Source organism: Mastigoproctus giganteus, chromosome 7 (genome assembly GCF_048544385.1).
Source record: "Mastigoproctus giganteus isolate SK-2022 chromosome 7, ASM4854438v1, whole genome shotgun sequence".
In the NCBI taxonomy this organism is placed as follows: Eukaryota; Metazoa; Arthropoda; class Arachnida; order Uropygi; family Thelyphonidae; genus Mastigoproctus; species Mastigoproctus giganteus.
This window is the reverse complement of record NC_143581.1, coordinates 34,910,293-34,924,816: the sequence shown is the minus strand read 5'-3', so window position 1 is coordinate 34,924,816 and position 14,524 is coordinate 34,910,293. Positions and strand designations below refer to the sequence as shown.

At 38.2% G+C, this 14,524-nt stretch overlaps 1 protein-coding gene across 1 annotated transcript in view; it reads left to right on the top strand.

Moving 5' to 3' along the window:
• Positions 1–14,524, top strand: part of LOC150082811 (uncharacterized) — a 204,515-nt gene that overhangs the window by 128,943 nt on the left and 61,048 nt on the right. The window contains exon 6 of the mRNA XM_090378290.1: positions 9,926–10,054. Within this exon, the coding sequence (XP_090234416.1) occupies positions 9,926–10,054 (129 nt within the window). The remainder of the gene's footprint in view (positions 1–9,925; positions 10,055–14,524) is intronic.

Genomic DNA, 14,524 nt, shown 5'->3' with positions numbered 1-14,524 from the left:
TAAGTTGGACAGTAAATTGATGTTGGCTGCTGGCAGCATGTGTTCGGACTGTTTTGAAAGAGAGCGGGAATAATAGAAGCCAATTGAGAAGAACAGTGCCCATGGAAGTATCTGTAGAAAAGGCATGCAGCAGAAACAGTACGTCTATGAGACAGTGAGTGGAGAGACTCTGTTAGAGATGAGTCATCAATTAACTTAATTGCCCTCTTCTGAATGGAATCTAGAAGCCTGAGAGAGGTTTTGGGGGCACTGCCCCAGATGTGGGAACAATATTCCACGCTAGGTCAGATTTGCGATTTGTACAGAGTGAACAGCTGTTTGGAAGAAAAGTAACGTCGAGAGCAAAAGAGAAAACCAAGTTTTTTAGATACAGAGGATGAAATATTTGTATTGTGCTTGTGCCAAGAGAGATTAGAAGTCAGGGTAATCCCCAAAAGAGACACAGTGGATTCCGGTTATTTGGGCCACCGGTTAATCGGGGCAGCCGTTTATTTGGGACAAATCTTAAAGAACAGAACCCAATCGACAAAATAGCCAGGGTTTACTTCGCTTAATTGCGACAACATGCTGTTTAATCGGGGAAGGAGACCGCGGCACTCGAGATTACCCTATGATTGTCTCCGACCATACCATGTGGTTCAGTCGGATTTCTGGAGGTCACAACCATAAAACAATTAGCAGTTCACAGTTGATTGGGCTTTTCTGTCAATGCTTCAATCATATAAAAAATTAAATCAGCCAAAAAAAAAAACCCCTTATTTCACCCATCCCCTCGCTCAAAATGTTTGTCAAGTTCTGCCTTGAATCTATTTAAGCTATCAACTTCTAATCCAGTGTTGTGTCGTGTTGAACAGGGGGTTTTCCTAATGTTGCCCCCACTGGAACAAATTAGGGGGGCTATTAGAACAGCACGCACACACACTCTGCATGCTTGCACTCAGTTGTACACCTGTCATACTTTCTATTCCCTACTACGCCCGGCCTGCCTTGAGGAGGCAGGCCGGGCGTTGTAAACAATAGAAAGGTCTCTGGCCGGGTGAACCCGTGGCAATGCTTGAGCTTACCAGGGAGAGCTCCTGGGGAGGGAACCTCTGGAATGTGAAAAGGGAAGCAGGGCAGACATGAGGAGAGGGCAAAAAGACTTTCCACCTGGAAATAGGAAGTTAAAGGAATAGAGAGGCACATCTGTGGAAGGAGCCTATCCTCCATGGGGGAGCGTTAAGAACAGAAAGATTTATGGTAGAGTTCACCAGGCGAAAAGATTGTGTTGGGCGGTGGAGACGGGAAAGAGGGATTGTAGACAAATAAAGTCAATGAGCCAGGGCACCCTATGTTGGAGAAGGATATCCCACTGTGGACATCCAGTGCTTCTTCTATTAGTAATCTTACACTTGTCAGTCCAGTTGAAGCCAGTGTTAGCATATACCACACCATGGTTCAGATCAAGGGGCACGACATCAGCAGAGCAGGAGGTTTTCCAAATAGGTTGGCCCCACGGGAACAAATTAGGGGAACCTATTAGAACAGCACACACACACTCTGCATGCATCCGCACAGTACAATTGAGTCGCCTCCGTAGCCAGGTGGGAAGGAGCAGCAGCGCGTTGCACACGCTTCTTGATTAGACCGGGGTTCAAGCTCGTCACCACCAAATACAGAGGATGTGGAAAGGTCAGGGAATGACCACCGGAGCAACATGGCCTTAGTTGCTAATGCTCCTAAAAACCAAATAACAAACAATCAGTACAATTGTACAACTGTCATACTTACATTTACACAATCACACACCTTTTTTTTTTTTTTTTTATTCTTTTATGTATTTTCAGGCAGAATGAATAACCGTATATAAGACTCTCTCACACATTTGTCATCTTACATTCATCATCATACAGACAGTAGGATACAGGTAACACCTAAACATAACTACCAAGACATCATATATAAGTGGGTTCTCCACGGACAGGAGATGTGCAAATGTATCCCCAATTCACAAAGGGGAATCAAATGGGACTGCAGTTATAGTTCGGATAAGCATGGGTTTGTTAAGAGAAAGTCTCATCTGACCAATTTCATTGGATACTATGATGTGGTCACAAAGGAACTAATGCAAAAAATAATTTTGATATCATGTACTCAGGAAAGATTTTGATACTGTTGCTCATGGAAGACTACTGTACAAATTGGAGCAGTATGGCATTTGGGGCAAGTTACTACTATGAATAAAAGGATGGTTGAGTGGGATAAGACAGAGCGGTAATCACTGGACACTGCTCTTCATGGACTAATGTTATAAGGGGAGTCCCCCAGGGATTGGTGTTGGGCCCATTATTGTTTTCTTGGTATCAAAAATTCCTGAAATCCAAGTATGTCATATCAATATTAATTTTTGCTTTCACTTCCTTTGTCAGTGCATCATGGTATCCAGTCAAATTGGCATTAGCATTATTAGAGGCATATGATGCAAGAAAGAAAGGGTGCCTCCGTAGCCAGGTGGGCAGGAGCAGCACTGCGTAGCACACACTTCTTGATTAGACCGGGGTTCGAGCCCGTGACCACCAAATACAGAGGATGCGGAAAGGTCAGGGAATAACCACCGCATATCCCCGGACCAATGGCCTTAGTCGGTAATGCTCCTAAAAACCAATAACAACAAGAAAGCAAGATTATGTAGCATTAGCAAAAAAAAAAACCATATTTCACAGATCCATTCACTCCAAACATTTGTCCAGTTCCTTCTTGGATTTATTTAAGGATTTATTTAATTAATATTAACCTCCATGACGACAGATGGAAATTTGTTGCAGCAATCAACAATCCACTGACTAAAGGCAAATTTCCGCACATCTATGAGCAGAAGAAGGAGAATCCCATAAGAATTGAGCCTGCTCAGCCCATTCAAGGCCTTATACACCTCAATCAGATCACCTGATTGAGGTGTATATATAAATTTTGGATGCAGTATCCCAATTTGTCTGAAACTTAAAATAATGAACCAATACATACTCCCCACCATGACTTATGGAAGTGAAACTTGGGCACTCACCAAAAGAATGGAAGAAAAGTTGAGAACTACACTGCGAAGAATGGAAAGAATTATATTGGGAATCAGACTGTTATTTAAGAAGAGAAACACATGGATTAGACAGCAAACTCAAGTAAAGGACATTCTTATCAAAACTAAAGAACTAAAGTGGTCTTGGGCAGGACACATAGCTCGAAGACATGATGACAGATGGACTAAGAAAATAACAGGATGGTACTCAAGAGGAACTGGAAGAAAACCTGGAAGACGACGACAGAGGTGGACAGATTAAATTCACGAGTTTGTAGGTAGCAAATGGATGGCCGTTGCACAAAACAGAAAGAACTGGAAAGTTGCTGGAGAGGCCTTCATCCTGCAGTGGATTTAAAATGGCTGATGATGATTGATGGGGTATCTGTGCCTTGTCTTTCCAGTGCCCGAAACATTGCATTATGCTCTATGGAGTCAGATGCCAGGCATAATGGTGTTTGTTTTATATTCATTTGCTTTCTCCATTAGCTGTGATGTTACGTGAAGGTTTAAAGTGAAAGACATAAATTCAAATTGAGAATCCTGTCCTAAAGCCAGCTTTCTCTTTCGGTTGATTCTCATCAAGTATTCTTTCTGATCTGTTAGTAACGACCCTTGTGAACAACTTGTAGATGTGCGATAACAAGCTAATTGGTCTATATTTTCCAATTTCTGATTTATCTCCTTTCTTATGCAGCAAAATTGTGATTGCATTATTCCACTCTTTAGCCGTCACACCTTTTCTAATGCATTTTGTGAAGAGTCATACCAGTTCCTGTGTCATATCTGTTCCTCCCAATTTTAACAGCTCTGTGCAGTAGGTTTTTTGCTCATCTAGACGACTCTCAATTACGGTGTACATTTCTTCAACTCTTCATCATCATGGCTCGATGGTGCAAAAATCATTATAACCTTTAGCTTGTACCTTTTAGAAATCCTGAGTAGTAGTCTTGACACCCTTGGTGATGTACTTTTGAAATCTGAAATGTTTTTTATATCTTTATGGACCAGAAAGCCAATTCCACCTATCCGAAGATGAAATTAGAGTAATATATTATGCTAATAGATAACTAAAAGTGGACATTGAATAAAATTTGGAACTGTATTTATTTGCTGTTAACAGTGTAAACTGGGCAGGTTTGATAGCAGAACAATATGCTGTTGAATTGACTACAATAATTATAAAATCTTGTGATTAAAGTATGAAGAAAAAGTGTTAAGTGAACAAACCAGTTTTCTGGTGGACTATAGAACATAGGGTTAAGGAAAGAAACTTTTAAACTAAGGAAAAAGTGATCTATCTATGTATAAAGAAAAGTGGTGTTTGTACGGTAGAGCAGTCAGTAGAACTAAGATTAGCATTAGTAGAGGCATATGATGCAAGAAAGCAAGCTTATGCAGCATCAGCCAAAAAAAAACCGCTCCCATTTCACCCCTCCGTTCGTCCCAAATACCTGTCCAGCTCAGCCTTAAATTTATTTAGGCTATCAACTTCCACAACAAAGGATGGAAGTCTGTTCCACCTACCCGCTGGCTAAAGGCAAACTTCCACACATCTATCCTACGTCTGTCTTTCCCCAATTTGAATTTATGACCTCTCAGGTGATTATTTTGAGCAAGAGGAAGAATCCCATCAGCATTGAGCAAGCTCAAACCATTCAAGGCTTTATACACTTCAATCAGATCACCTCGCGGGTGCCCAGTCTCCAGACACTGTAATTTGCAAAACCTAAGCCTTTCTTCGTAAGAGAAACCCTTTGTTCCATTCATTAACATGCGAAAGAAGTTTGTGGAGGAACGGGGTTCCCAAGATCCATGGAACTCCCTTTTTAAAATTATTATTACTATGAAGCAGAGTTTAATGGATATTTCACTATTGGTACTGGTAGTAGCCAGACACTTACTTGGACCGAGTCTGTGAGCAAAATCTTGGATGAGCTCTTTCCGGTTGGAATAGATACAGAACAACAGATGCAGATGGCATTCGAGAATGCCCAGTATGATTCAGAAGAGCTGGGGGAAAAATTACCTTAAATGAGGTAAAAAAGGCCATGGACCGTGCAAAGGAGGGTAAGTCGCCGGGCCTTGACAAAGTAGAAGTTATTGTTATGAGAAAGTCTTATCAGTTAAACCCTGAATTGTACGTGGAATTGTACAATAAATATATGGATAAGGATGTCTTCCCACCTTGTAAAGAAGCTCAAATTAAACTGATTGTTAAAGGTTTAGATTGAATGATAAATGAAACTGGAGCATATCGGCCTATTGCTCTGCTCCCACTCTTAGAAAGATATATGAACGGTTATGTATAACCAACTGATGATTATGTATGAAACCAAACAGATGTCCTCAGTAAACCAATACGGGTTTAAGCAAGGTTATTCAACTGAAGATGTGGTATATAAGTTGATTCAGACAGTGGAGCGGAGTGATTATCAGTATGCTCTAGGGACATTTGTAGATTTCAAAGGAGAATTTGATCGGTTATGGTGAGAAGGTATCCTTACCAGAATTAGAACTGGATGTTCAAATAAGTTGTTTAGTGTATATAAGAATTATTTCTATGATAAAGAAGTAGTGGTTAAAACTAAATATGCTAAGATAACTAAGAAAGTATATTGTGGATGTCTGTGAGGCTTGGTGATTGGCCACTTCGCATGTAATATGGTATTTGATGAGTTTTTAAATCTCTCCATACCTGAAGTAGAAATTATATCTTTTGCTGATGATTTAGCATTGGTTATACAAGGAAATGCTAAATATCAAATCCAAGAGTTGATATTTTTTCTCAGATTGAGAAAAAAGGTGAGGACACATTAAAAGTTTTGGAAGAATGAGTAAAAATATATGTTAGAAATTTCTAAGGATAAAAGACTGTTCAAATGTTACTCAGGGACAAGTTAAGTATGAATCGGGCCCCAACTGTGAGGCTTCAGGGCGATGCTGTCCAATATGTTTAAGACTTACAAAATATTTAGGAGTATTTTTGGAAGAACGGCTCTTTTTTATGGAACATGTGAGATTTTGAAGAATAAAATTAGAACTCTGTGTGCCAAACTCTGGAGGGCTCACTGGGGTATTAAAGGTAGAGCAATAAGTCTAATATATGAATGTTTATTTGTGCCCATAGTCACCTATGCTTCTGGAGCTTGGGTACATTGAGTGGAGAAAGTTGTTATACAAAAATATTTATTGTGGATTCAAAGATTTGCTTTGTTAGGAATAACAAGGTGTCAGATGGTTTCCTCTGAAGCCTTACAGATTATATCTGAAAGGATTCCTGTCCAGTTCCTGGTCCTGCTGGACCAGGAACTGGATTCGAGTTTGTATAATACATTTCCACCAGAAATGTTGTATTATACATTTCTCTTTGTATAATATATTTCTGGTGGTAATGTTGTATTATACAAAGAGAAATGTAAATAAAACAATAATGAGTTTAACATCACGTCCTGATAGACAGAGTGAGACTTAATTCAATGTTAGTTCAGAAAAGAAGCAATTTTTACAATCTGTAAAATTTTGTAATGGAGATATGGCAAGAGAAATGGGAACAAACTGAAAAAGGATGAGCAACTTTTATGTTTATGCCAAGAGTTGATATTATAGATGTTAAGAGAAAGACGGTTACAATTTGTATTAAATGCAACATTCGTGCTCAAGGGCCATGGATTGGCATTAAGGTTTAAACAACTTGGGTTAAGGAATAGTGAGATCTGGGGTGCCTGAGACATCTGAACATTTCATGTTAGAATGCCATTGCTATCTTGATCTGAGATCTCAGTTTGAAAGATCTATTGGCATACTGGAGAAAAATTGGAGACTGGGTTTTATTCACCAACAGGTGTCTATTCTCTTATTTCAATGAATGTAAGTGCTCTTATGTAAGTGCAGTATTTAGGAGATGACATGCTTTAAATCTGGATAGTAGAAGCCCGGTTCTCAGTTCCAGAGAAGGAAACCTGGATGATTGAGATTGACGGACATGATTAAAGTAATTTTCTTTCATCAAAGGCTAAGCAGTTGAAATTTACTAAGGTTATGTGATTTTAGTTTATTTGATGTTTATTTTATTCAAAATTATGAGTTCTAAAACCTAAGAATTGTATCCTGTTAAATCCATTGATGGGCTTTGGCCCAGTGAATTGCTGAGCTTAATGGAGACTTAAATTGAATTCACATTGGAATATCTTCCACTGATAATTGTTCTGTATGAGCTTCAAGGATTTTTATTAATATTTGCTGGTTCCAGGTCTTCAAATCCCTCTCCAATAATCATTTTTCTAATTCTTACAATCTTGGCTACCTCTGGCATTTTGGCCATGACTTCTACAACACAGCTTTCTGGCCACAACTTTTTCCAGGCTGCTTTCATTGTTGAATTCTTAAGTTGATCCCAGACGAACGTAATATTTTTTACAGCATCAAGGATGCAATAATTCTGCCAATAATCACAATTTGAAGGATTGTTTGTTCCATCTGTAGCTTCCGCCAACTGTGAAAAAGAGCTTTTTAGGTAATACAATTTAAAGGTAGCAGTAATACCTTGATCCATCACTGAATTAACAAAGTTGGCTGGATGACTGGGCCCATTGTCAAGAATGGCAAGATTTTGAATGCTATGTTTCTCTTCAGATAATATTGTTTGCTCAATTTTCAGTGAACTGGTAAGAAGCTTTTTGATAACCCTTTAAAAGCATGGGGATAATTTCAAAGATTTGGTGCAAATAACATTAGAGCTAAGAAGTAATCTTTTTTTGATTATGATCCTCTATTCAGAAAGCAAATAATTTTCCAGTTTTCTCTATTGTAGGATTTCTCACTTTTGTAGTGCTTTTTGCAGCCAATGATGTGGAGCAGGTAACTAAATTTTTAAATTTTCTCAGAATTTTGTCTACTTCATCATATGTCAGATTCGTTTACACTATATTTCTTGGGCAATACCACAATTTTTATGTCATTTTCTAACTCCTTAACAATTTTTAATTTTCCCTCTAAATTAAAATTTTTTTCCATTGTAGCTTTCTTCATTTCAGGTCCTGTTAAACACACTCTTTGTGTACATATGAAATAGCAAAGAAATCAAAAAAACTATCAGTGATAGTGAAAAAACAAAATTGTTATTTGAAAATAAAACTATTTGATAATCGAAAAATCATGCAGCAGCGAAACTCTTACCATGCATTCCAAAATTTTAGTAGTAAATACATGACTACACAATTCAAAACCATGTCGTAAGAAACTTTGCAAATAGAGAGATGACTATACAGAAATTCAAGTCTAATATCGACAAGTATCTTATGTTTTCTTAACATACAATCCATACACGGTAATAAGTACTATAGGTTCTAACACTTTTTATTTTTGGAAGTTTAATTTTAAAAAAATAAATAAAAAGAACAATCAAAAAATCTTTAGTGCTGATAAGAATTAATGTCTTTGTACCTGACTGTACTAATTCATTGGGGATAATGATCAGTTTGGTCATGTGGTGCATTATAACTATAGTTGTTTTTGCACCATTAAAAACAAAAAGCCAAACCAATGATCAATTTGACCTGTCTGGGCCCTATATACACCCTTTATCCCAAAATTTTCAAAACAATCTTATAAAAAAATGTCATGGAATGCATATTCTAATGGTTCTTTTTTCCTTTGAAGTAGTCTCCCACTGCATTGATGCTGTGTTGCCAGTGATGATGCAGAAGGTTGTTGAAGCAACTTTGGAAGTTGTTTTCAAGAGCATTGTTCAAACACCATCACAGCTGCTTGAATCCATGGACAGTCCTTATAATGATGGTCTTTAATGGCTGTTTAGGGCCATAGTAATAGAAAAAAAAAACAGTGCAGTGAGGAAAAAACACTTCTTGACTAAAACTGTTGGACAGATAATGCAATGTGTGGGTTTATATTATCATGTAAGAGGAACCAGTTTTTATTCAGATTTCAACATCTCATGGTAGCAGTTACAACTTACGGACAAACTCCCTTTTTGCATAAAAAAGATGGTGAACAGAGATTTCATTTATGACTTCTGAACACAAGCTAAACACTATCACCTTTTGAGGAAATTGATAGTGTTTTCCCTGTAGTCTTGCCCCTCGTTTTAAGGACCATACTGGAAGCAACAACTTTAATCCCTAGCAGCAATGGAAATAATGATGGTGATGGTTACACAGATCAATTTCCTTTTGTTGTGACATCAGGCTATTATGCAGAGCCAACCGTGCACATAAAGTTGGTTCTGCATGATAGCCACATTCCAAAAAAATTGGGTTTTCTACACATCCTGAGCAATAATTCAGTGATAATTGGTTTCTGATTTTCACCTGATCTCCTAGCATCCAAACTCAGCTGTCATGTTGCAGAAATTTGGGAATTCCTTCTTTTGATGTCTTCATCCAGATGTGCAATGGAAAGGTGGCCCAACCCAGGATCATATTCAGTTTTCCTCTTTTCATCACAGTAAGCTGTGATAAAAAGAATTTGATAAGATTCTTTAGAATTTGAATTTGAAAGGTGGCCCAACCCAGGATCATATTCAGTTTTCCTCTTTTCATCACAGTAAGCTGTGATAAAAAGAATTTGATAAAGTTTCATCACAGTAAGCTTATTCAAACAGATTCTGTGATCTTTGGGACTCATTTGCCTTCGGTGCCTCCAACTTACTTTAATGTTCGCTTATTGATCATTCATCTGAGCGAACACAAAAAAAAAAAAAGGCAATCCTGGAACAAGAATTTATATGCAGAAATTTCCATATAAAATCTTCAAATAATTATGTTATAGACCACACCGAATTTTTATAATATTTGTTAAAAGGTCTGTTAAAAGAAAACTTGCAGTTAACAGTGCATGTTATTTTGCTTGCAGGTTGATAAACGAAGAAGGTCAATGTTCATTGTACATCCTAAACCGCCTCAAGGATTTAAAGACTACCTCCTAAATAGGTGCTCATATGCATTAGAAGGAAATGCTGCCAGTCGTTTATCTGTTCCAATGGTAAGTGGCAAACCTCTTAGAAATGTGCTTTGAGCTCTAAATAACACTGAACAACAATGAAAAATTTTTTCAGTAGAAATATGGTAGACTTAAGTATGTTTTTAATGCCAGTTTTGAATGTGCAGCCCATTGTTTCCTACCACTCACAATTCCCAAGATATTTCATACTTTAGTGTTTCCATACTCAGATTAATGGACTAACTGTACATATTAGCTGGACTCCTGATTGAGGGACTGTGCAGTCAGTCAGTTTTCTAGATCTTGCTGCAGTGGTCAGTTTCTAACAGACATTTTTAGATTCCAGATATTTTTACCTTCACTTGCTCCCTGCATGTCTGACAGATATATAAAGCAACCCTCCAAGACAAGTCAGTTAATCAAAGTTGTGTAAGTGAACATTGTTACACATTGCAAAGCATGTAAATCCCTTTCTTTTTTTTTTTTTTTTTTTTTGTGTCAACTGCAGTTGAACAGGCTTTTGTCATGTCAGTGCAGTAATTCACTGACATGTTCAAATTCACTGGTTTAATTGTTATATGTATGGTGATTATACAATTGAATCTCACATTAGGTCTGTAATACCATTTTAAAGAAAGCATATGAACTTTATTTTAGCTGTAAATTAGGTGATCGGAACAAGAAATGGGCCCCTCGTGTATGCTGCACTAATTGTACTTCCCAGAGGAAGTACAATTAGTGCAGCATACACGAATTACTCTGTACAATTAGTACAGAGTAATTGTACTGTACATCCCAGAGGCTGTCTAAAAATATAAATGTAAAATATTATTGCCATTTGCTGTTTCCGTGATGTGCAGGGAGGCAAGATCACGTCAATAGTTGCTATTTTTGTGTAACTCAAATTGAAGGACAGTTTGGAAAAGAATAAATAATATTTAGCATCAGAATATCCTATCAGCGATTCACTCAGTCACAGATACAGATGAATTACCTGATCCCCTATAAACCTGGTCATTGGAAAAAGAATGATCTAGTAGAAACAGTCCTTAAAAACTCTGAATAAGAGTGCCCTGGCTCAAACAAGTCTATCTTATAACTCCAATTGTATTAAACAATTCTGTTCATGTTTTAAATCTTTTGTGGGCACAGGCAGAGCTTTTGGGAAAGGATGAAAGGATGGAATTTTTGACAACACATAAATACATTAATAAGCACTTGTAATTTGTTCCAAATATATCAAATACAATATTTTGGGGGGAAATTTTTGAAGTTAAATTTTTTTCTAAAATTTGCCTTCTAAAACGTAAATATATCTTATGGTCCAGTGAGTCTTATCACCTCAATAACTGCTTGTTCCATGAGGATTCCCTCAGCTACTCCTCTCCAAACCCTGTTTTCTACGCTACTGCATGGGCAATAGAAGCAGTGCAATAATCAACTTCTCCCCTTTGGTTACACCTGCCATTAAACTATTAGCCTGCATATCCCCCCCCCCACCACCACCACGTGACACAGAAGCCTATGATAGATATAAGTTGATCTGTAACCAAGTTACAAAGGAGGTTAGGCAGGCGAAGGCAGATTACAAGAAATCTTTGGCAAGGGATGCAAAGAAAAACAGCAAAGAGTTCTTTACTTATGTAAACTCTAGAAGGAAGGGTCAATCAGATTGGTCCACTTGATATCAATGGGTCAACTGTTGATGATCCTGCTCAGGTAGCTAACAAACTAAATGAATATTTTGCATCGACATTCACACATGAGGAGTTATTCAACAAAGGGAATGCCAGAGGTGTATTCAACTCTGGCAGTAAGCTAGATAATCTTGTAATAACTGAGAGTAAACTGGAGGTGAAATTGTTGAAGATAAACACAAGAAAAGCACCTGGGGTGGATGGGACCTATCCAGTTATATTAAAGGAGGCAGCAAAGGCAGTAAGCGAACCCTTAGCCATAATTATGAGAGCTTCTTTGGACTCAGGGGAGGTATACATAGACTGGAGATGTGCAAATGTCTCCCCAATTCACAAAGGAGGATCAAAAGCTGACACAAGTAATTATAGACCTGTGAGTTTAACTTCTGTTAAACTCACAGGTCTATAAACTTTAACCAGGCTCTGGTTAAAGAAGCACTGCAGGATCATCTAGAGAAGACTTCAATTATAGCTCGGACACAGCATGGTTGTGTTAAAGGAAAGTCTTGCCAGACCAATTCGATTGGATACTATGATGCAGTCACAAAAGAACTGGATGCAGGGAATAACTGATATTATATATTTGGATCTTAGAAAGGCTTTTGATACTGTTGCACATGAAAGACTGCTGCACAAATTGGAGCAGTGTGGCATTGGAGGCAAATTGCTGCTATGGATAAAGGGATGGTTGAGGGGGAGAAGACAGAGTGGTAATCAATGGACACTGCTCATTGTGGACTATTGTTATTAGTGGAGTCCCTCAGGGTTCAGTGTTCGGTCCATTGTTTTCTGTATTTCTAAATGATATTGATGATGGTATATCAAGCTTAACGTCCAAGTTTCCAGATGATAGAAAGGTTGGCAGGGTTGTTAAGGACAGTACTGACGCTATGCTGCTGCAACAGAATCTGGAAAGGTTGAGCAGATGGGCTGAGAGGTGGCAAATGAAGTTTAACATTGACAAATGTACTACATGTGGGAAACAGTAACCCAGAGCAACGTATCAACTCCGTGGTACTACACTGACAGTGTTGGAGAATGAAAAGGACCTGGGGGTAATTGTGCAGGCAGATATGAAGTTCTCTGAGCAGTGGAGACAGGTTGCAAGAGTAGCTCATGGTGTCTTGTCAATGATATACAGGAATTTTTCTAGCAGGGATAAGGAGGTGATTATTCCCTTGTATAAGGCAATGGTTAGACCACACCTCGAGTACTGTATACAGGTCTAGAGGCCTCATTTCAAGAAGGACGTAGAGCTGTTGGAACGAGTACAGAGAAGGGCAACAAGATTAGTGAATGGAACAAAGGGGTGCTCTTACGAAGAAAGGCTTAAGTTTTGCAAATTACAGTGTCTGGAGACTAGGCACCAGTGAGGTGATCTGATTGAGTTGTTGTATAAAGCCTTGTATGGTTTGAGCATGCTCAGTGCTGATGGGATTCTTCCTCTTGCTCAGAATAATCACCTGAGAGGGCATAAATTCAAATTGAGGAAAGACAGATGTAGGCTAGAACTGTGGAAATTTGCCTGTAGCCAGCGGGTAGTTGGTTGGTGGAACAGACTTCCATCCCTTGTTGTGGAAGTTGATAGCCTAAATAAATTTAAGGCTCAGCTGGACAGTTATTTCTAACGAACGGAGGGGTGAAATGGGAGTGGGTTTTTTTTTTTTTTTTTTTTTGGCTGATGCTGCATAAGCTTGCTTTCTTGCATTCTATTTCTACATTTCTTGCCGTCTATGGGACCTCCCCTGAGGCCAAGAAAGCTCTCATAATTATGGCTAAGGGTTTGCTTACTATATTGCTGTGTCAACTGGAACATATTGAGATTACAGATAAGATCCTTAAATGTATTACAAATGGCTAAACAACAGGAGATAAAGGGTTTTAATTAATGGCTAAACTTCTGAATGGCTGTGGTTAGAGATGGGATTCCTGGGGATTGATGCTTGGACCACTCCCAATTTTGATCTTAAATGACATTGAAAAAAGGATACAGGGCGGCCCTGTCAAAATTTAATTAAGTGAATATTAGAAGAGGCATTAATGACTAGCATCGAGCATGAAGCCTATCTAATCACCCGTTTGGAATGATTAAGTAGGCTTCATCCATGGACAGATACATGCTAACTATGTTTTAATGCTACAAAAACGCAAGCTTTTAAACTTGGGAAATAACAACCCCAAAATAACATATACACAAAGGGGCTTGAGTTAAAATCAGTAGAGGAAGAAAGGAATTGGAGGAGGTCTTAATATAGGCAAACATGATAATGCAGATACGCTACACTTTGAATAATGCTTTGAGGAGTGGACGCCACACTTAAAAAGAGATATCAAGCTGCTTGGAAAGGTCCAAAGGCAGACAGTATGATTGGTAAGATCAGTAGAAATGGGCAGTGCCAGTACTTGAATATACGGGCTACAAAACTTGATTACACCTTACAGTGATTGTATAAAACTGTCAGTGGGAAGAACAGTAAAATAAATGAAGGTGAATTTTTCGTGGTATTAAGTGGCACTAGAGCCAGGGAGCATAAATCCAAACTAAGGGAGAATTATGACCTGTATTGAAAAATATTTTCATTTAGCCAGTGAGTTATTAATTGCTTCCGTGAGTTTTTTATTCCTGATGGGATGAAGGTAAAATTTTCATGGATAAGTACCTATGGGGAAAGGGTCCCCTGTGCATACTAATGGCTTATTTTTTGAAGTTTGAGCTGCAGCAGTTATTATCAAATAATCTTGAGAACTATAAAGGATCATGAAAAAAGAACCCCAACATTTCAAACTTTATTAACACGATTGAACACACCAATTT